This window comes from Primulina huaijiensis, chromosome 12, assembly GCF_012295235.1.
Source record: "Primulina huaijiensis isolate GDHJ02 chromosome 12, ASM1229523v2, whole genome shotgun sequence".
NCBI lineage: Eukaryota > Viridiplantae > Streptophyta > Magnoliopsida > Lamiales > Gesneriaceae > Primulina > Primulina huaijiensis.
The window spans coordinates 515,313-537,792 of NC_133317.1; the positions used below are offsets into that span (position 1 = coordinate 515,313).

At 36.4% G+C, this 22,480-nt stretch overlaps 4 protein-coding genes and 1 pseudogene across 4 annotated transcripts; 2 read left to right on the plus strand and 3 right to left on the minus strand.

Moving 5' to 3' along the window:
- Positions 1–7,599: 7,599 nt before the first annotated feature.
- LOC140990526 (cyclin-D3-2-like) lies at positions 7,600–9,328 on the minus strand. The gene is made up of 4 exons (XM_073460252.1): positions 8,623–9,328; positions 8,329–8,527; positions 8,077–8,207; positions 7,600–7,950 (listed from the first exon to the last, which is right to left on the minus strand). Exons 1-4 carry the CDS (start codon positions 9,124–9,126, stop codon positions 7,720–7,722), a joined length of 1,065 nt encoding a protein of 354 aa, XP_073316353.1. The 5' UTR covers positions 9,127–9,328; the 3' UTR covers positions 7,600–7,719.
- A 3,016-nt stretch (positions 9,329–12,344) lies between these two features.
- Positions 12,345–18,770, plus strand: LOC140989674 (F-box protein At1g47056-like). The gene is made up of 2 exons (XM_073458989.1): positions 12,345–14,055; positions 18,560–18,770. The coding sequence occupies exon 1, from the start codon at positions 12,411–12,413 to the stop codon at positions 14,040–14,042; it is 1,632 nt and encodes a 543-aa protein (XP_073315090.1). The 5' UTR covers positions 12,345–12,410; the 3' UTR covers positions 14,043–14,055; positions 18,560–18,770.
- Positions 15,235–16,778, minus strand: LOC140989676 (uncharacterized). The gene is made up of 3 exons (XM_073458992.1): positions 16,620–16,778; positions 15,848–16,489; positions 15,235–15,586 (listed from the first exon to the last, which is right to left on the minus strand). The coding sequence occupies exons 1-3, from the start codon at positions 16,675–16,677 to the stop codon at positions 15,384–15,386; spliced, it is 903 nt and encodes a 300-aa protein (XP_073315093.1). The 5' UTR covers positions 16,678–16,778; the 3' UTR covers positions 15,235–15,383.
- Positions 17,434–19,100, plus strand: LOC140989675 (protein RER1A-like). The gene is made up of 2 exons (XM_073458990.1): positions 17,434–17,896; positions 18,560–19,100. Exons 1-2 carry the CDS (start codon positions 17,532–17,534, stop codon positions 18,795–18,797), a joined length of 603 nt encoding a protein of 200 aa, XP_073315091.1. The 5' UTR covers positions 17,434–17,531; the 3' UTR covers positions 18,798–19,100.
- On the minus strand, positions 18,760–21,695 carry LOC140990045 (low-temperature-induced cysteine proteinase-like; annotated as a pseudogene).
- Positions 21,696–22,480: the final 785 nt, after the last annotated feature.

Here is a 22,480-nt window from a genome sequence, read left to right on the forward strand (position 1 = left end):
TCAAAAATTTGGTATGCAAACTTTGACTTATTATAATATTAACATTCGACCTTTGGAACATAAGGTACTCTTGGACTCGAATTTGGTATACAAACTTTCGAATTTAATAATAATTGTACTATTATTATTATTATTATTATTATTATACTATTATTAATATTATTTTCAGAGTGAGTTCAAGGACACCTGTCTCGAATTATTTCTGGGATTTTAAAAATCATCGAACCCGAAAAAATAAGAGATCTCCATCCTCATTTTAGGTTTTTCTCACGAGACCCTGAATCCGTGGAGAAAATTCACAATCCTGTACATCATGTAGAAAAGAAAAAATGAAAAGGGAAAAGCAAGAGGACATTATTAATATTCACTAGGTCAAAAGGATGAGTGTAGGAAATTATAAGAACCTGTTGAAAAATTATTTAAAAATGTGTTAAATATTTGTGTTGAAAATGTGAATGTTGAATGTTGAAAATTAGGTAAAATTAGGTGTTGAATATTGAAAATTAGTGTGTGATGATGTAGGTAATGATGTATTTTATTTTTGGATTATTTGTAAAAATTTTCTATAAATAGATCTCTCATTTGTGAAGAAAATCACAATTGAGTTGAGAGAAAAATATTATAAAGTGTGTAGTGTGATAATTTTGAGAGTTTGAGATTTTTACTTTTTTACCGTAAATTTTTACTTTTTCACAACACGTTATCAGCACGAAGCTCTAAAAGTCCTCCATATTTTTCCAAGCTCCGAACAGAAGAAAAAGGTAACAAAAGTAATAATATTTATTTTACTGTTATTTATTTATTGTTTATATATGTAATATATAATATAATGTTATTGTTAGAAATAATAAAAATAATTTTTTCAAAAACTTGTTATAAATCCTGGGAGGATGTTAAGACGACATCCCACACTCCCGGTAAGGGATACGACAAGTATAAAAGCCTATAAGGTTTTTTAAACAAAATAACTTATGACACCTAATTATAATAATGTGATATGATATACATAATTATTTAAATATGACTAATATTATATACACCATATTATTACCATAAAATTATACAAATACATACATTTATTTTCTTATACACCAACGGTAATAAACGGTAACAAAACGGCTAGTTTTTGCTCTATAAATACAATCTCACAAATACATTCAATCACTCCAACTTTCTCTTCTTCTCTAAAAATTATTCTTCATCAAATTTTCGAAGAAAAAAAGAAGATGGCTTTCACGAGGTTATTTTTAATTATTTTGGTTATCATACTCACCAGTCTTGTATTTATCGGAGAATATCCTCCTCGTGTGTTTTCTTTATTTTTACGAATACTTGTACTTGTTGTTTATCCATTACTTTGTATTGCAATATTCATTAACTAATAAAATGCATCGTAATTTTTAGTACCACCATGGCAAACTTGGCAAAGCTCGAATTCATCGCTCTTGATATTACTGGGAAAAACTATATGCCATGGACTCTTGATGTAGAAATGCATCTTGAGTCATTGGGTCTAAGCGAGACCATTAAAGAAAATGGTATATCTTCATCACAAGAAAAAGCAAAAGCTATAATATTTTTACGACGACACCTTGATGAAGGTTTAAAATGTGAATATCTCATCGAAAAAGATCCCATGGCTCTGTGGAAAGGATTAAAAGAGAGATTTGAACATATAAGGGAAGTTATACTTCCGACCGCCCGTGATGAATGGAATATGTTAAGATTCCAAGACTTTAAAAAAGTCAGTGATTACAATTCAGCGATGTATAGAATAATCTCGCAGTTAAAATTTTGTGGACATGAGGTTACAGAATCGGAAATGCTTGAAAAAACATTTTCCACGTTTCACGCATCAAATATAACACTACAGCAACAATATAGAGTGCGTGGATTTGCGAGATATTCTGAACTCATCGCCTGTCTTCTTGTGGCGGAAAAGAACAACGAGCTATTAATGAGAAATCATCAGTCCCGACCCACTGGATCAACAGCATTTCCAGAAGTAAATGCTGTAAGTAAAAATGAATTTAAACCTGGAAACCAAAATCAAATTCAAAGACAAGGTTTTGGTCGAGGTCGAGGTCGAGGTCGAGGTCGTGGACGTGGACGTGGACGAGGAAGTGGTCGTGGTCGTGGACGCGGCCGTGGTTTTGAAAATAATCGAGATAGTTATTTCTATAACTCATCTCAAAATAACGTCCCAAACCATCCACAGAAAAGGCATCAAGAAAACATGAGTGTTAATGAAAATCACTCGAAAAGATTTGAAAGTTCTTGTTTCAGATGCGGCACTCCAGGACATTGGTCTCGTATTTGTCGAGCCCCTGAGCATCTTTGCAAACTTTATAAAGAATCGATAAAGGGGAAAGAAAAGGAGACCAACTTCACTGAGCGAAGTGACCGTTTGAGTGATTCAACTCATTTTGATGCTGCTGATTTTATGAATGATTTCTCTGGAAATGATCAATATGTTGGTGGGATAGAAATGAACAATATTGATGCTGCAGATTTTCTCAATGATTTCTCTGAAAATGAACAATATAGTGGTAGAATATAAATGTACAATAATTTATTTTTCATGTATTTATATGATAATGTTTTATTGTACAATTATGATATGTGTTATATTTAAATATGTATTGTCATTAATTTTTTTTCATTGCATATTTTTTGAAGTTCAAATATGGAAAATGCTATGAGCAAAGCTGAAGTTTGCATACCCGATAGTGGTACAACGCACACTATCCTCCGAGATAAAAGATATTTCTTGGAACTAAAACCAACAAAAACAACGGTGAATACAATATCAGGTCCTGTAGACTTGATTAAAGGATGTGGTAAAGCACAATTTTTGTTACCTAATGGTACAAAATTTTTGATCAATGATGCTTTATATTCACCACAATCGAAAAGAAATTTGTTGAGTTTTAATGATATATATTCCCATGGGTATGATACTCAAACAATGAATGAAGGGAATGAGAAATATATGTGTCTTACCACATATAAATCAGGAAAGAAATATGTGATTGAAAAACTACCAATGCTCCCTACTGGATTGCATTATACACATATACGTCCCATTGAATCAAACATGGTAATTGATAATTCTTCAATATTAACCAATTGGCATGATCGATTAGGACATCCTGGTTCAACAATGATGCGAAGAATTATAGAAAATACACATGGTCATCCATTGAAAGACCAGAAGATCTTTCAGAATAATAAGTTTCAATGTAAAGCATGTTCTCTTGGAAAACTTATTATAAGACCATCACCAGCCAAAATCCAAACTGAATCACCAATGTTTCTTGAACGTATTCAGGGTGATATTTGTGGACCAATCCATCCACCATGTGGACCATTCAGATACTTTATGGTATTGATTGATGCCTCCAGCAGATGGTCACATGTATGTTTATTGTCAACTCGAAATGTTGCATTTGCAAGATTACTTGCTCAAATAATAAAATTGAGGAATCAATTTCCCGATTATACAATCAAGAAAATTAGACTTGATAATGCTGGTGAATTTACTTCCCAGACTTTCAATGATTATTGTATGTCTATGGGAATCATTGTTGAGCATCCTGTTGCTCATGTACATACTCAAAATGGATTGGCTGAATCATTGATTAAACGTCTGCAAATGATTGCTAGACCAATGATTATGAAAACAAAGCTCCCTATTTCTATATGGGGACATGCAATTTTACATGCTGCTTCATTAATTCGCATCAGACCAAGTGCATATCATAAATACTCCCCATTGCAGCTTGCATTTGGTAAAGAACCAGACATTTCTCATCTGAGAATTTTTGGATGTATGGTGTATGTGCCTATTGCACCACCTCAACGAAAGAAAATGGGACCTCAAAGAAAGATTGGAATTTATATTGGTTATGATAGTCCATCGATCATTCGATATCTTGAACCACAGACAGGCGACGTGTTCACAGCACGTTTTGCTGATTGTCATTTTAATGAGGAAATCTTCCCAATGTTAGGGGGAGAACAGAAACATACCGAAAAAGAAATTACATGGTATGTATCATCATTGTTACATCTGGATCCAAGAACAAAACAATGTGAAAAAGATGTACAGCAAATTGTGCACTTGCAAAGAATAGCAAATCAAATACCAGATGCATTTGCAGACACAAAAGGGGTAACTAAATCATATATACATGCTGCAAATGCCCCTGCTCGAATTGAAATTCCGAAGAAACAAATTGAAGATAGTCATGATGTCATTAAACGCCTGAAGCGTGGAAGGCCAGTTGGTTCCAAGGATAAAAATCCTCGAAAAAGAAAATTCATAGAGAAACACAATGATCACAAAATAGAGAATGATGTTCCTGAAGAAACACATAATGATCACAAAATAGAGAATGATGTTCCTGAAGAAACACATGATGATGAAAATGTTTTGTCAGAACCACAAACTGACGAGAATCATGAAATCTCTATCAATTATATTAATACTGGAAAAATATGGAACCGAAAAGATATAGAAGAAATTGATGATATATTTTCTTATAATGTGGCAATCGACATCATAAATGATAATGAAGATCATGAACCAAAATCTTTTGGTGAATGTAAAAATCGGCAGGATTGGATAAAATGGAAAGATGCCATCCAGGTTGAATTGGATTCGCTAAATAAACGTAATGTTTTTGGACCTATAGTCCTTACACCTGAAGGTGTAAAACCTGTTGGATACAAATGGGTTTTTATTCGAAAGCGAAATGAGAAAAATGAAATAGTAAGATATAAAGCTCGACTTGTTGCACAAGGTTTTTCTCAAAGGCCTGGAATTGATTATGAAGAAACGTATTCTCCTGTGATGGATGCAATTACGTTTCGGTATTTGATTAGCTTGGCAGTATCTGAAAATTTAGAAATGCGTCTTATGGATGTTGTTACAGCCTACTTATATGGATCACTTGATAGTAATATATATATGAAAATCCCTGAAGGATTTAAGATGCCTGAAGCACAAAGTTCAAAACCCAGAGAATGTTATTCTGTGAAATTACTAAGATCATTATATGGGTTGAAGCAATCCGGCAGAATGTGGTATAATAGGCTAAGTGATCACTTGATGAAAAAGGGATATGTAAATAATTCAATATGCCCTTGTGTTTTCATTAAGAAAACAACATCCGGATGCGTAATTATTGCTGTATATGTTGATGATTTAAACATCATTGGAACAAATAAGGAAATTCAAGAAGTTGTGTCATACTTGAAAGAAGAATTTGAAATGAAGGATCTTGGAAAAACCAAGTATTGTCTGGGTTTACAAATTGAACAAAAAGAATGTGGAATATTTGTTCACCAGACAAATTATACAGAAAAGATCCTTAAACGTTTTAATATGGACAAATCAAATCCTTTAAGTACTCCAATGGTTGTTAGATCATTAAACATAGAAAAGGATCCATTCCGTCCATGTGAAGATGATGAAGATATTCTTGGTCCAGAAGTACCATATCTAAGTGCTATCGGTGCCCTTATGTATCTTACAAATTGTACAAGGCCTGATATATCTTTTGCCGTAAATTTATTGGCAAGATTTAGCACATATCCAACAAAGAGACATTGGAACGGAATTAAACATATATTCCGTTATCTACGAGGAACGACAGACTTGGGACTTTTGTATTCAAAAGATGCTAATCCAAGTATAATTGGTTATGCCGATGCTGGATACTTATCTGATCCACACAAAGCACGTTCTCAAACTGGATATGTATTTACTCGTGGAGGCACTGCAATTTCTTGGCGTTCACAGAAACAAACACTTGTAACAACTTCATCAAATCATGCCGAGATTATTGCACTACATGAAGCAAGCCGTGAATGTGTGTGGTTAAAATCAATGACTCAACATATCCAAATCTCATGCGGATTATCATTCGACGAGAAGCCTGTGATACTATATGAAGATAATGCTGCATGTGTTGCTCAAATGAAAGAAGGATACATAAAAAGCGACAGAACTAAACATATTCCTCCTAAGTTCTTCGCATTCACCAAGGAGCTTGAGAAGAATAAATGTATTGATGTTCGTCACATTCAATCAAGTGAAAACTCATCAGATCTCTTCACAAAGGCACTTCCTACGACAATATTCAGAAAGCACATATATAATATTGGGATGCGCAATCTACGAAATTTGTGAAGAATTGTTCGTGTCAACATGAGGGGGAGTTTACGTGACTGCACTCTTTTTCCCTTACTATGGTTTTTATCCCAATGGGTTTTTCCTAGTAAGGTTTTTAACGAGGCAGTATAAAAACACGTAATGTATACAATCATTATGATCATCATCACAAGGGGGAGTGTTGAAAAATTATTTAAAAATGTGTTAAATATTTGTGTTGAAAATGTGAATGTTGAATGTTGAAAATTAGGTAAAATTAGGTGTTGAATATTGAAAATTAGTGTGTGATGATGTAGGTAATGATGTATTTTATTTTTGGATTATTTGTAAAAATTTTCTATAAATAGATCTCTCATTTGTGAAGAAAATCACAATTGAGTTGAGAGAAAAATATTATAAAGTGTGTAGTGTGATAATTTTGAGAGTTTGAGATTTTTACTTTTTACCGTAAATTTTTACTTTTTCACAACAGAACCAACTATTTTCAATATATTATATTATTTATAACCTCCACGACATCTGATGTATCATGTCCTCTGGTACCATGGTATTTTGTTCTTTCATTTTATGGGCTGGAGACATAAAGTCTCTATTGTTCTACCTACCAAAAGCTATAGACAAAAGATGTACATTTGCCCAAAAACAGACACGCCGTGCTCCATTTTCAACATTTCATACTCTCTTTTCGTGGTCATTAATGCTAACAAAATTTATTGTTTGGCTAATCATAAGTTCTCCACAACGCTTCTCAATATTAGTAATTTAATTAACATGATTTACAAGTTACTGCATAAATATGATGATTTATCTAACATACATCGAAAAATGATGACCACATGTTCTTACATCATTTTTTAACAAAAATAATAAAATCAGTTCTTAATTAAGTCAAATTTTAAAAGTCTTCCTATTTTAAGCATTTCCTAGCTAATAACTAGGTCATAACCCTTGGAATAGATAATTAATGGTAAAGAATATCACTGCGTGTAATAATATATGGACTTGTTACATCCATGGTGTTTATGTGAGCCATTAAATATTTAGAAAAATGTTATATGTACTGTTACATAGTATTTTGAAATTACAACAGTACCCAAATGCATTTTAAAAGAATTCTTTAAAGAAAGAATAATATAATACGCGTAACACAACTCAAAACATTTATTTTTGCAACATAAAAGTTGAGAAAGGTGGTCAAACCTGGAAAAAGATATTCCAATTAAAATCATCCCCCAGTAAACTCCCCCATTTAAATACTCAAAACGCTTTTCCAAAAATCCTACATATACAGACAAATTCTTCCTCACACACTGCAAAGTACAATTACAAATTCAACCATGCTTGCCCTCCGGCCCGCTGTCTTCGTCTTCGGTATACCATATTCAACTATGATAACACTCGTACATGAAGGTGGATGTGCATTGAATTGTGAAGGTGGCTGGCATTTAACATTAGATTAATACATATATTATTCAACAACTATATATAAAATTTATCTCTAATCTTTACGTACGACAGATTCAAAGTAAATAAGCAATGAACTAAGAGAAATTAGGTCTGATTTTCTTGGACGAACGCTCTGGTGAGGATGAAACTGAAGGATTTTTTGCCTCTGCCCATGAATCATTAACAGGGCTTTCAAAGCTCAATGAAACATCCATGACTCCTTTCGGACTTTCAGGAAAATATCCAATCTTTCTTTTGTTTCTTGAGAGGGAGTGTACGCCGGTGGCTACATCTTGTATTAGCCTGCAGCAGTATTCCACTTTTTCCTGTTTCAACTTTTCAGATTTCTTAGTTTACCTATAAAGATTCTTGGATTTGAGGAATATTTAATTTTCTGTATATTATGGGAGAACAAGGACAAAATGTCTACATACATACACATAATATTATACCTTGTTTGTTCCAAGAATGCTTACTAGCTTATCTTGATATTGCACCCCAATGCTGGGCTCAACACTGCTAATAACATACAGCATTGTGGCAGTGGCCAATGCAGAAGGTAGATAAGACACAAATCTACAATCTTCAGGATATTTTACGGTATAAGATTACAAAATACAAAGTGCCCACGAAGAACAACTTAAATCTAAGAACCATTCATGGAAATTGGAGTTAAGAAACGTGGCTCGATTCATAATTTTTACCAGAAATGACAGATAGAAGCAGACGCTGGCATCTGTCCAGGAAGTCCTTACAGAGATTGCTATTAAATCCAATTCTCCATGCAAAGTACTCAAGAAATGAATGTGGGGTGACGGGATTCATCTTCCATTCAAGTGTAGAAAGAATCAGAATCTCCATTCTTTGAATGGTTTTTGACTCGAACACATACTTTGACTCCACCTAAATTTAAAAGTCGAACCGAGTTCAAATCTAACCACATAGAAGGTTAATTAAGCAGAATCAGCCAAAAAAAAAAAAAAAAGAAGAAGTGATACTTGAATGTCTAAAAGAAGGGGAACTTGGTTCTCCTCAACTTTGGCAGCCAACGAAACACAAGCCACTGCAGCCAGTTGAACCATCCACGGCTTCTCTCTGTGGGACTGAATGCTATACGAAAACCTATCCAAATAGTTAACTGCAAGAACCGCAGTCAGAGCAGAAAATGAGTAATATCCAACGACCCTTAGCATCCACTCCACCGCCTCACGCCTATCCTTAGCCAAACGTGGGTTCTCCAAAAATCCATCGTACGGTTCATTTTCCTGCTCTCTAAGCAGTAAGGCGCTCAACTCTTCATCTTCCCGCAACACGTTCTGTTCCAACAGCTCGACAAAGGGAGTAGGTTTCGAGTCACTGTACTCTAACAAGCTCTTCCCTTCTCCTTCTGCAAAAAAACTTTTGGGTTTACTTCCAATTATTTCTCCATCATCATCCCACTGCTCCTCCTCACAATACAGAGAATCCAAACTCAATGGTGGGTTTAGTTGATAAGAAGTCATCTTCTTCCAAGAGGAAGAGTTCCAAGACGTGCATTCATTATGATCAACTATAGATGCAATTAAGTATAGAGAAAGAGAGGCGTATATATGAACTTTGCGCCTTCCCAACCAGAAGTGGACGAAGGTGCAGACTTTTGAGAGTGGGAGCTGAGGAGAGGAGACAGGCTATAGAAAATGACTAAAGATAGTATTTTTATTGGAGATTTTTGCTTTGTGGGATTTGGTGTTTTGCTGTGGCCTCTTTTAATCAGTACGGAATATGGAATTCTCCACATCAAATTACTTGAATATTTTTATTTTTATTATTATTTCCTTTTTTTTTCATAATAAATGAATTTTCCAAATAAAAAATAAAAAAATCACCTCAGGAATGTTTAATCATCTATCTAGATTTTAATTTAATATGGGTACGGTCGGATAGGGAGCCACGAGAGATGTCAGTCAGTACGTAGAGTGGGCTTGGGCCCTCATATAAATGGGCCACGCAAGAAATAGCGAGGGGCACATAAAACATTCGTATCAATGGCAACCTCCAAGTAAGTTTTACCGTAACAAATAAAAAGTGCCCAAAATTTTTGTTGAAATAATATCAAGCTTAGTTTTAATTTAAAATTTTAATTTATTTCACATTTTATTCTCAACTTCAATTTAAATATTTTGAATTACATAAATTAACCAAGAATTAATTAAAAATGAAAAGTTCCATATAAATCTTTTGACATGTATGTATTAAAATATCACGTTCGTCATCCCATCTCGTCTCGCGTATGCACACGCAAGATTTTTTTGGGTTCAATGATGGGATATTTGCATCGAATATTTTTTTGGGTTCAATGATGGGATATTTGCATCGAATGGTATTTAAATATAGACATATTCAATTAGCATGAGAGTGTGGTTAGTTGGTCAACATCGGAAAGTCGCCAATGCCCCCATACAATGATCATAAATTTGCACACGATGATTAAGTTTTATGGAATGTTTCGCATTAAATTATATTAATGAGAAAATTAAACGTTAATCTTATGTCCCGTTTAATTAAAGAGTTATCACGATCGTAATGAAAACGTAGTCATAATCCTTTCCCCCAACTTGTTCCCCACCCACTCCTTCGTCACCCTTGACCGGTTGACCCGCAGCTTTAATGTCTTTTCCACCATTATTATTATTTTTATCCGATTTTCTCTTGTTTTGTTTCATAATTAAATCAATTATAATATATAAAATTGAAAGCGAAAATAAGAACATTAATAATTTTATGTAATCGACATACATTCATTAAACCATAAGTAAATCCAGTAAATATAAAATGTGAAAATAATAAAAATAATTTTTCAAATAAAAAATCATCTCTTTTCTAATGATGTCTATATCAAAAAAAACATTTAGCAGACTTCAATTGCTGAATTTTACTCGATTTCAACTCTTCTTTGATCGAACTTCCTTTAAGATTGCGGATTTTTCTCCTTTGACGGAGAGCGAATTACATTTCTTTGAATATGTGTATTACTAGCTAATTGAAATCTCGAAATTAGAATAATAAAATGAAATTGATTGAATCTTATAATTAATTTGTCAATCCCTTCCGGCGATTAACACTTACCTATCACATTAATGTATATGTATACACATGGGTTTTTTTTAAAAAATATTATAAATTAAATAATTCATTACAATAATGTTGCATTGGGGAGAGTTTTACAAAAATATTACAATCCGGGACTCACTGTCCCGGATTCTGACATTTTTAAAAAAAAATAAAAAAAATAAAAAAGAAATGGAGTCCTGCCACGGCTCAGACTGCCACGGATTCTGAATCCGTGGCAGAGGGTTACGGATTCATGACTTTTGCGATTTTTGATACCAGTGACCAAAGTTTTCAGTATAAATGCGGGGTGCCCTCCTCTTATTTTCGCACACCGAAGTCGAGCAAATTTTCTTCTTTTTTTTTTTTCGCACCGCAGGAGCAAATTTTCTTGTTCTTATTTTCGCACCGCAGGAGCAAATTTTTTCTTTCTTTGGAATACCGATCATCGAGCATTTTTCCAGCACATGTGTTCATATTTTTCTACTTATTAACGTAAGTTCTCGGTATTTTTCAGAATAATTAGAGATAATGATGTTTTTTGTTGTTAATAATATTTATTATTGTGCTATCGTTATANAAGGGCACCTCGCATTTATACTGAAAACTTTGGTCACTGGTATCAAAAATCACGGACAAAAGTCATGAATCCGTGAGCCTCTGCCACGGATTCAGAATCCGTGACAGACTGCCACGGATTCTGAGCCGTGGCAGGACTCCATTTCTTTTTTATTTTTTTTTTAAAAATGTCAGAATCCGGGACAGTGAGTCCCGGATTGTAATATTTTTGTAAAACTCTCCTCAATGCAACATTATTGTAATGAATTATTTAATTTATAATATTTTTAAAAAAAAACCTATACACATGAATAAACGAAAAGTGTTGTTTCATAATTTGGAGACAAAGCAGTCAAAAGTGATACCATAATTCTGCCAAATAGCTAGCTGTCGTTATTTCACAATGTATGGTCGGTCCCACGTTAAACGTATTGACCAGATGAAATGGGTAAATTAATGGATGGGAGCAGGAGCGAGCTGAAAATATTAAATTTCCATGTAATGATCTAAGTTATGTCAATCATTTGATGAAGCAGGCATTATGGATTTTAAGTAGCATCACTTGCGTTCAAAGTTATATACATATATATATATATATATTATATTGTCTTCTCAATGTTTGAGTTTCTGAGGGATCATACCGTAACTCACCACTCTCACATTATTAATTAAGATTTAACTCACCACTGAAATTACTTCATCGTCAGTAATTCTAATATTTTGATATATATAGAATTAAAAAGTATATAATTTACATTTGTGTTGGATATCTTATCTTTATTATTAATCACGGGAATTTTTATTTTATTTTTTCACATTAACAACGTGCTACTTAAAGTGACATAATTCAAACAAATTTAAGCGAAAAAGAGAAATTTAATAAATTAAATTAAATTGCATATTTAATTAGAAAATTAATGTCATTAATTCAAATTCTGCTCTATCATTTCTTAGCATGCCATTCACGTTTTCCATACCTCAATTCGAAATCCCAAATTAAAGATGATTATCTTCTTATCATATAATTCATTAACGCAAAGATAATCCAAATGTTTGGGGAAAAAAAAAAAAACCCTTTTCCTCAAATCACAGTAATTTTCTCCCGAGAAGCTGGAATCGTAAGACTACACCTCCGTCGCAGATGGGCCAATCAGCTTCTACCTCCAAGCCCAGATCTTCCAAACCCGCCGCGGCTATGTTCTCCTCATCGGCGGTGGCGGTGCAGGTTTCCGAGGAACCTGATTCCTCCACTACCCCCCTAGATAACGTCATCGATGGAAACGACTACACGTTGGATCTCCCTGAAGAGTGTTTGGCGTATATTTTCCAGTCACTTTCTTCCGGTGACCGGAAGCGCTCGTCTCTTGTGTGTCGCCGCTGGCTGAGAATCGAGGGGCAGAGTCGCCACCGTCTGTCGCTCAATGCGCAGTCCGAGCTTACTGATTTTATCCCTCGATTGTTCCTTCGTTTCGATGCGGTAACTAAGCTTGCTCTAAAATGTGATCGCAGATCTGTCAGCATTGGCGACCATATGTTGATTCAGATCTCCCTAAAGTGCACGAACCTCACAAGATTGAAGCTTCGCGCCTGCCGCGAACTCACTGACGATGGGATGGCCACTTTCGCTGAGAACTGTAAGAATCTGCAGAAATTTTCTTGTGGGTCTTGCAGTTTTGGAGCAAAAGGAATGAATGCTTTGCTTGAAAATTGTGGGCTTCTAGAGGAATTGTCAGTGAAGCGGTTGCGTGGTATTACTGATGGGGCTGCAGCCGAGCCCATTCGGCCGGGAAAAGCTTCTGCATCTTTGAGAGTTATTTGTTTGAAGGATCTTTACAATGGGCAGTGTTTCGGGCAGTTGATCGTTGGGGCAAAAAATTTGAGGAGTTTGAAGTTGTTTAGGTGTTCCGGGGATTGGGATAAGGTGCTTGAAATTATTGCGGATAGGATAATTTGGCTTGTAGAGCTTCATCTGGAGAGGCTTCAGGTAAGTGATCTTGGCCTTTCTGCTATATCGAATTGTGTGAATCTCGAAGTATTGCATTTGGTGAAAACCCCGGAGTGTACTAATTTTGGACTTGCGAGCATTGCTGAGAAATGTAAGTTGCTTCGGAAGCTCCACATTGATGGATGGAAAACAAATAGAATAGGTGATGATGGATTAATTGCGATTGCTACTCACTGCCCGAATCTGCTGGAGCTGGTTTTGATTGGCGTGAATCCTACACATTTGAGTTTAGCAAAGTTGGCAACAAATTGCGGGAATCTGGAAAGATTAGCGCTTTGTGGGAGTGAAACTGTTGGAGATGCTGAGATTTATTGCATTGCTGAAAAATGTACTGCCTTGAAGAAGTTGTGCATCAAGAGCTGTCCTGTCTCAGATCATGGCATGGAAGCACTTGCTGGTGGATGCCCTAACCTTGTAAAGGTGAAGGTTAAGAAGTGCAGAGGGGTGACCTCTGAGGGAGCAGATTGGTTGCGAGCCAGTAGAGGTTCACTTGCAGTGACCTTGGATACCATCGAGCCCGAATTGCCCGAAGCCGGTGGCAGCGAGCAAGAAATTGGTGGTGCTGATATTCCTCCAACTGATAGAGGACATAGGGATGTCAACATTGCGTCTAGCAGTACAGGGAGATCCATGTCCTTTAAGACGAGGTTAGGGGCTTTTTCAGGGAGGAGCTTGGTGGCTTGCACGCTCAGGAGATGGTCAAGCTTTGGTGGCGGAGGCCGGAATAATGTTGGAAGGAACTCGGGTAGAGTAGCTGTGGGGAATTAAAACTAGTGGTCCGGTAAGTTTGCATTCTAGTTCAGTGTATGTATTCAGTTTGATGTTAAATTCCATCCTATGATCTTAATTCCATTCTATGATCTTCAGAGTCTAGGGTTAAGCTAATTGAATGTTTATTGAATCTTGATATATACGGCAACTCTTGATAATGGTTCTTACTTCTTAAGTAGAATATGCGGTAGAAAAGCTGTGAACACTTGTTATCATTCCACCTAACGCAGTATATTAGGCCTTAAATTCCATGATTCAAACTGTTTGTGAGTTTCTGGTCAGTAGTTTTATATCGGCATGCTGAATGTGCTTGATTATTCATCGTTCCATCCATTTCGAAAATCTTATCATCAAGGTAAACGATCGATATCCGATCATCTTATTTGTTTTAGCTATGACTGTTCATTGGAATTGTAAATCATTGTTGAAGTGCAAAGATTATACTGTCAAATGTTCTGCAATTCGTTGTTTCCTATTTTTACGCATACCCTCCTATTCAAATTTCGGATAATCTGAGGACATAATCAACGGATACAACGGTATACTACCTGGCGCACAAGTACCAAAGAGCTCAATAATAATAACAATGGCTCATTCCCAGAGGTAATTCAAACCAAGCATTTAAAATTCCTCTTCAAAGATAAAATATTTCTTCAATAATTTATTAATAAGCCTCAAGTATGGATCAAGATAGCTAAAACTTTCTTCAATAATAACCTTGATCTTCAATCAACTAGAAGATAATGCCCAACAAAAAAATATCAAGGAACTTGGAATACAAAAAAAGGTTATCTTCCAGAGTATAAACAACGTTCGAAAATTGAGCAGCTTATTAATGTTGACTATCGTGTATTTACTTTTTACTAAAGAAATAAAAAAAAAATCAATTTGAAGTTCTTAACTTTGATGGTTTAGAATTGGAATTAATAATTTGAATGTATATCCAAATGTGGTGCCATTCAACTTTCCATATATTCGTAGGCACGAGATATGTGAATCCAGATAAGGGCTATCACTTTGTTGGATGACTAAAAATATTTAAATTTTAAACCCACAAAAAATTTATGTTATACACAATAGAAGCACTTTGTGTTAATGGATGTTCGGGTGTTTTCAAATATGCCCCGAAGTAAGAGCCAACACGAATGATAGATGGGGCATCTTTTTCACACATTTGAAAGCTTATGCAAAGAAAATCAAACGACAAGTTTGCTCGTATTGAAAAACGTTTAAATGTCATAAAATAACGTGCTCAAATAAAAATTTTGGATACAAATCAATATAACACGAATTTTTGCCGTGGATTCAGATTAAAATTCATCATTCATATGATCCTGATTAATACTGTGGTGGTGGGTAGGCGCCTCCAGCGGGTGGAGGAATTGGGTAGTGACCACTGCTGGGTGGTGGCATTGGGTTAATACCCATGGAATATGGTGGTTGGCTTGTCGGATTCGCTTGAGGTGGGTACTGACTGGTTGGGTTAATACCCGTGGGATATGGTGCTTGGATTGTTTGATTCCCTTGGGGTGGAAACTGACCTGCAAGACAGAACAAGCATAAGATTGCCATTAGCTTCCCTCAAGTTCAAAGTTTATAGTTTTTCAATAGACAATTTAAAAATTCATATGTTATTTTAAAAAAAAATTCATGTTCTGCCCCGAGCCTTAATCGTTGACGCTGTACAAATTCTTTGCTCCGCCTCTTGTTGCCAGAGTAAATGGATTTTCCAATTTTCTTTTTGATGATCCTTGATGAATACAATTAATACATGAAATATAGTTGAGAGGTGGCAAATGTACCTGGAGGATAAGCACCTGGGGGCTGAAGACTGCTAGGCTGTGGAGGATATCCTGTCGAAGGATGGGCAGGTGGCGCAGTTTGCCCTGGGTTTACCGCGTAAGTAGGAAATGGAGCCGGGGAAGATGAATAAGTGGGATAAGCTGCTGCTGTATTGGATGGATTGGCAGGGTAAAGTGAAGGGTCCGTTGAAGATGGTTGATAAGGATTGGCAGGGTAAGGTGAATGGGCCGTTGAAGATGGTTGATAAGGATTGGCAGGGTAAGGTGAAGGGGCTGTTGAAGATAGTTGATAAGGATTGGCCGCCGGAGTGGTGGTGGAGAAAGGAGGAAAGGGTGGTGGTGCAGTGACCGAGCTGACAGGAGGAAAAGGCTGTGGTGGGGTGGTTGAGTTGACTGGGAAAGGGGTGGATGTTGGTGGATTAGGAGTGGGATACGAGTAGTTAGTGTTAAAAGGTTGTGCAGGATTTGGATATGGCGCAGGGTAAGGGCCGGAAGGGGCAGATACAGGAGGCTGCGGTGGTGGTGCTTGGCCTTGTGTTGGATTCATTCCGTTGTACGGCAAGAGAGTCGAAATGGGTGCATTTGGTGTTGCGTAGAGCTGAGGTGGTGGTGGAGCATATTTTGATTCCATGGCGTTCGTACCTATATGAATTTTTAAGTCCCAAAATTTGTGTAGAATATTGGTTTGAAAACACAGGAAGCTAAATTTAACATAACACAAACAGATCCAACGAGAAATCTTGAACAAAGAACATGCATATTATATTGATACCTGAGTTTGCAGGAGCCTGGGGTTGATTTCCAGAGTAAGAAGCGGGTCCTCCAACCATGGCGATCAATTTGAAGGTATAATTGGTTTTATGATTATTCTCAAATGATCGGACTCTATATAGCGAAACAGTGCGGAGATTTTGGCATTGGAGGGTTGACTTTGAAAACTGGCACAGATTTAGACCCGCGTTAATGATAACAATATAGTAGTATGTATCATCCACGCCATAACCCCTATAAAGTCAACACGGTGAGTTTCAAAACAAGATTATTTTACTGCCAACTTGTTTGTTGGCATGTGCTAAGAAGACTGAAAATCATGTCTTTGAATTAATCATATCTTCCATGTATCAAATTTGATGATAATAGTACGTCGGCAATAACCATGAGAGCCATTGGGTATGGAAAATATATCATTGTGTTTAGAAAAGAGTTTTTTTCCCATCTTGATGGGTCTCAAAATCTCGAACTCGATATCTATTTCATTTTCATGAATATATTGTATAAAACAAGAACTCGGTACCCTTTAGAAGAGAGGTTTTTTTTTTAAATTTAGAAGAGAGGTTTGGAAAAATCAATAGTTATAATAATATAATTTCTTAATTTAGATCATAAAACTCTATGCGACTGTAACCTTATCGACCAGTGGCAAGAGGCCCGACATAATTAATCACATAAACTATATTACTCCATAACCAATGACATCAATGAATCGGGCCATGCACGATTAATTTGTTTTAGGCCCATTAAGAAATTTATCTGTCTAACCCGACCCAAATTAAAACCAAGCAACTAACTATAAGGCACTGCCCCTCAATCAAATCTAGATCGTCTGTTTAGTGTTTCGAAAACCGAAAGAATCGGCGTTTACAGTTTTCCTCTGTAATCTCTCTCATTTCAAGACCAAAATACAATGAATATTGGTGGCGGAGCAGGAATCTCCGGCGAAAATACCACCGCCTCCGTCGTGACGCAATTCAGCCACACTGTGTGGCAGCGGTACCAGCATTTGTTGGACAAATCGACTCCGTTCGTCCTGTACCGTTGGATCTTCCTGTCGGCGATTGCTTTCATGTACGCGCTGCGCATCTACATAGTGCAGGGTTTCTACATCACCACGTACGGGCTGGGAATTTACATCCTGCAGCTGCTGATTGCCTTTTTGTCGCCGCAGGTGGACCCCGAGATCCACCAGCTGGCTGATGGACCCACCCTCCCCACGCGTGGCTCCGACGAGTTCCGCCCTTTCGTACGCCGTCTTCCCGAGTTCAAGTTCTGGTTAGATGGAATCTTTTTTTTAGAATCTAATAAAATATTATGATCCAGTTATGTGTGGGTAAAAGAGATTATTGTAAGATATTATTTCCATGGATTATGTCCTGTCTTTGAGCAAGTTTAGGTATGCCAACAGATAATGGATCTTGACACCTTCTTAACTGAATATATTAATTCATGTAATGTTCAGCAACTGTATTAATAATGTTTCTTTAATTTGGTTTGGGTTTCAGGGAATCTTTAAAATAAAATTGAATTTCTTGGGCATGGACTTGCTTCGCGTAAGCTGGGACGTTCGCTCTCCCTTATTCGAATTTCTCTATATTTATATGCTTTGAATTGTTTTCGGCCCTTTAATTTTCAAGATTTATTTTCACCTGTGAAAATCCTGATGCAGTTGTTGCATTGCATATTTATGAAACTAAAAGTACATGGAGAAAAAAGCAAGTAAACACTGTCGGTTTCAGTTTTGTTGAGTGAGTGAATTCCTTTTCTCTGTACTCTTTCTTCCATTTGAGTTCTGGATTTGATGTCAAATTGTGTAAAGTTCGAATGTGGCTGAAATTTTAGGCAAAACGTTTGACAAGTGTGGTAAAACTGAAGATATTCTTACTCAAGATTTATCTTCTCATCTGCTTAACTACACATATACTTGCTTAATTGCAGGCATTCACTCACAAAAGCCTTCTGCTTTGTTTTTGTGCTGACGTTCTTTAGTGCCTTTGATGTGCCCGTATTTTGGCCAATTCTGCTTTTCTATTGGCTAATTCTATTCATCTCAACAATGAAGAGGCAAATAATGCATATGATGAAATATAAATACGTACCTTTCACATTTGGGAAGCAGCGTTACCATGGGAAGAAAACAGCTTCTGCCGAAGAGACAATCACTTCTAGGCCTTAATATTCCAGGTAAATAAATTAAGGCGTTGAGTTTCTATAGACAGGTTTATCTTTTGGTTTGCTTGTCGATTCAGAATGTTGTATCCTCAACTATTCCTTAGGCAGTCGCCACAGACAAAATTTGTAGTTTTTCCTCTTCTTAAGAATCTCACTTTTAATCTCCTCAAGAAAGAGGTGCTGTTGTTCACTAGGAACACAATTTGTCATTGACGTGGCCACCTGTGCCTAATAGAAAATAATTCTTGTGTAATGTATTTTTTTTTATATTTTATTACAATGAGAAAGGGGTTTTTGCTATGTGTAATGTATTGCATAATGAAGTATTGTAATTTAATGATACGATCCGGTTCACCAACACAATCAGACCCCGTTTTGAGATAGCATCAAACTCCAAAAATTAAAGAATCAGGGACGAGGATACAATTACAGAGAGAAGGAAGAATGCTGAGAAGGATAAAGTCCAAATTCATGATATGCATAGAACCCCTATACAATCAACAGTAATTATCGTTCTTTTCTTTTCTTTTTTTTAAAACAACAGTATTATCTTTCTGAATGAACTCCAATAGTAAAAGCCCACTGACAATCTCGCGTCGTTTTTTTAATTAATCGGAAATCAAAGAAGAGATTTTGGTTTTTTTCGGTTTCCTTGCTATAATACATAGTTGTCGGGTGGAACCGGTGGAGGATATGGTGTCTGTCATCTATCCCAAATTAATAATCCTAATGTTTTATGTATAGTTTATTCTAAATATTAAAGTCTCAGCCCTCTTATTCCAATGTAACATAAACTAGTTAGTACAGTAGAAGGATTCAAGCTGATCCAAGCGGCTACATTATTTAATCTGTAAATGAAAAACTGAAGTAACTGTACAAGATGTGAGATTGTGATCCTTTAACTTCATATCTGTCCGAAGAGCCGTATTTTCCATTGGGAGATGAGGTCTTTCTTCTGCCATATCCTCAGCTTCTGTTCTAGGTTCTTATCGCTCAAGAACTACTGGTTATCGCCTTGATTCCAAACTTCCCTATTGGTTTTGCAAGAATATGCTTCATCGCTTTCACCTCAAGTGGGTTGTTCTTGCTCTGCTCCCCATTTAAAAATCCACTCAGTATCCAAGAAAACAACCAGAACTATACAAATTTTCTAGCTTTGTCGTATTTTCTGATAAGTCTGAATTTTGCCATATTTGTTCTCTTACGGTGTACAATAAATTAAATTTAAAACTGAAAACATTAGGAGCTTCACTTTTCTTCGGCATACCTTTGAGCAGGTCCTAGCTCGAACAATGCACACTGGATAGTCGTGCGGGCAGCAACTGTGATGGTCTTCACACCGCGTAGCACCTTCTAGAGGGCAATAGCCCCATGCAAAGCAGTAGTTGTAGAACTCGTGAATGCAGCAGCAAGTCTTGCTTTCAGGGCATCCATAGTAATCGTCACAAATTGATGGTAGTGGACAGGTGGTGGGGGAGATGGGTTCGGGAGGGGAGGACGTCACAAATTGATGGTGGTGGACAGGTGGTGGGGGAGATGGGTTCGGGAGGGGAGGATTCGAGCCAGTCTTGGTCGTGTACGAGCCATGCACGAAGGCTCCGTGGCAATGCCACATATACCGTATGCTGACGCGATGTTATGTTCCATCCTTATGTATCCCTTTTCCCCCCAACTTAGCTTGTGTCCCACGAGTTCCTGACTATCCAATAATCGACGCCATTTTCAGTGTCATGACCTACAATGACCACACCATGGTCCAGCTGGTTGCCACACTTACCTTTGATTATAATCTGGAGAAATTTACGAATTAAACTGATAGCAGGTACAAATAGAGATGCACCGGCTGACTTGAAAAGCCGTGAAAATATCCGGGGAGATTTAACGTATTTCAGAATTTTTAACACTTGCTGATTTATAGAAATGGATGTCCCTCCCTTGAACTTCCATGGAAACGCTAACTTGTTGATTTGCAACGGCATGCTTTAGCGCCTTCTCGTTGTAAGGAGTCACGTCCTTGAACCCATCAATCGTTACAACTTTGGCATTTTTATACAAACCAATTCCTCCAAGGAAATAGTCAGACGTGGGCTAAAATTTATGTGGTGTTATAGAATTTGCGTGATGCAATTTAAAGTTTGAGTTTCGATTGGATTGACTTTGAAATGTTTGGAAGTGGTTGAACATGTTTTGTAGAATGAATTGACATTTGTTTTGGATATCTGACACTTGACACTTGAATAGTTGGTATAAATATTTGTATTGATTTTGGTGTTGATAAGTTGTGGTTTGGAATAGTTGTATTGATGTTAATATTGTGTTGTGCTTTGTTTTTTCTTTGTTTATTGATTATGCTTATTGTGTTATGTTTGGATTGGTGTAAATAACAGATATCGGAGAAAAAACAATATCTAATTTAGAGACTGATTTATAAATTCGGTCTCTAACTTAGAGACTAATTGTGTGACATCGGTCTCTCTTATAGCGACCGAAATTTGATTCGGTCACTCTATTTTAGAGACCGATAAGTTGAATGTGGCCGCTAATTTAGAGATTGATTAAGCATACCGGTCTCTCACAATTAGCGACCAAGGTTATTGATACCGACCAAATCGATCGCTAATCGGTCTCTATTTTGCTGTAGAGACCGAAAAGAGACCGATATGTCGGTCTCCAATCCGTGTTTTTATTGTATAATTATACAATCGTAAAATGAGCTTCCCTACCAACTCAGACTAGCCATATACTCGTATATTGGTTCAAATGGGCCATTCGAACTTGAATCCATTCCGAGAGAAACATTAAAACTAACCCTGCTCTCATCGCATTTCCCATCCCTCTCTTTGTAGGGACAATCCCGCCATTCTTGACAATAAACTCGAAGCATAATCCAGTTCCCCTCCATTGTCGTCATATTTTGTATCGCAATCCACCAACTCTTGCTCAAAGTGAGATCAAATTTCCTGCCACTATCTGATTTATGCCTTCGACACCAGCAATGGCAGCGAATGCCCAGCATCCCTTCAAATTTGAAATAATTCAATCACCAAAGCAAAAATTTTAATAATATCCAGTGGCACAATAATGCCTCTCTTTGTGGTTTTGTGATTATTATCACGGTTCACGAATTACAAATTAAAAACTAAAATAATTAAGTTTAAAGTTTCAATGTTTTGCATGAAAGATACAAGTCTATATACATTTTTACCATTTTTTTTTTGGGTCAATCCACATGAAATCATATACCGTGTGGAACGGTTCCACCAATGACTAGTTACGCGTACTTGTTAAATATTTTTTCCCCAAGAACAACTATAAACTTGAAATACTATGGAGACAACAAGACACATAGTTATTTTTCAAATAAAAACCAGTCTGATCTAAACAGCTCTCATGAATAAAAATTTTCATGAAGCATGCATGCTGAGAAAAATACTTGTTAAAAAATTTCAGAAACTCTTCACCAATTCAATCAAGCATATCTATTATAGAAAAAGGAACAGTGGTAAAGAAAGAGAGGAGTAGGACAGTAGGTTACCGCAGCTGCATGCATTGATTTTGATCGGCTTTCTCCCTCAAGTCAATGGAATCCGGAAAAGGGTCGATATATCTTTCTGTACTCGTCATTGGAGAGGTCGGCGAACCCTTTAAGCCAAGTTTGAACGTCCGGTTCGCCATTATGTTTTACTC

What these genes read in the sequence shown, in the direction of transcription:
- LOC140990526 (XM_073460252.1), bottom strand. Translation starts at nt 9,126, where the DNA reads ATGACTTCTTATCAACTAAACCCACCATTGAGTTTGGATTCTCTGTAT. An exon ending in CCCTTCTTTTAGACATTCAA is followed by an intron (nt 8,528 to 8,622) that starts GTATCACTTCTT and finishes TTTTAAATTTAG; the next exon opens with GTGGAGTCAAAGTATGTGTT. An exon ending in GCTTCTATCTGTCATTTCTG is followed by an intron (nt 8,208 to 8,328) that starts GTAAAAATTATG and finishes AATATCCTGAAG; the next exon opens with ATTGTAGATTTGTGTCTTAT.
- LOC140989674 (XM_073458989.1), top strand. Translation starts at nt 12,411, where the DNA reads ATGGGCCAATCAGCTTCTACCTCCAAGCCCAGATCTTCCAAACCCGCC.
- LOC140989676 (XM_073458992.1), bottom strand. Translation starts at nt 16,677, where the DNA reads ATGGTTGGAGGACCCGCTTCTTACTCTGGAAATCAACCCCAGGCTCCT. An exon ending in CCAGGCTCCTGCAAACTCAG is followed by an intron (nt 16,490 to 16,619) that starts GTATCAATATAA and finishes AAATTCATATAG; the next exon opens with GTACGAACGCCATGGAATCA. An exon ending in CCCAGGTGCTTATCCTCCAG is followed by an intron (nt 15,587 to 15,847) that starts GTACATTTGCCA and finishes TCTGTCTTGCAG; the next exon opens with GTCAGTTTCCACCCCAAGGG.
- LOC140989675 (XM_073458990.1), top strand. Translation starts at nt 17,532, where the DNA reads ATGAATATTGGTGGCGGAGCAGGAATCTCCGGCGAAAATACCACCGCC. An exon ending in CTTCCCGAGTTCAAGTTCTG is followed by an intron (nt 17,897 to 18,559) that starts GTTAGATGGAAT and finishes GCTTAATTGCAG; the next exon opens with GCATTCACTCACAAAAGCCT.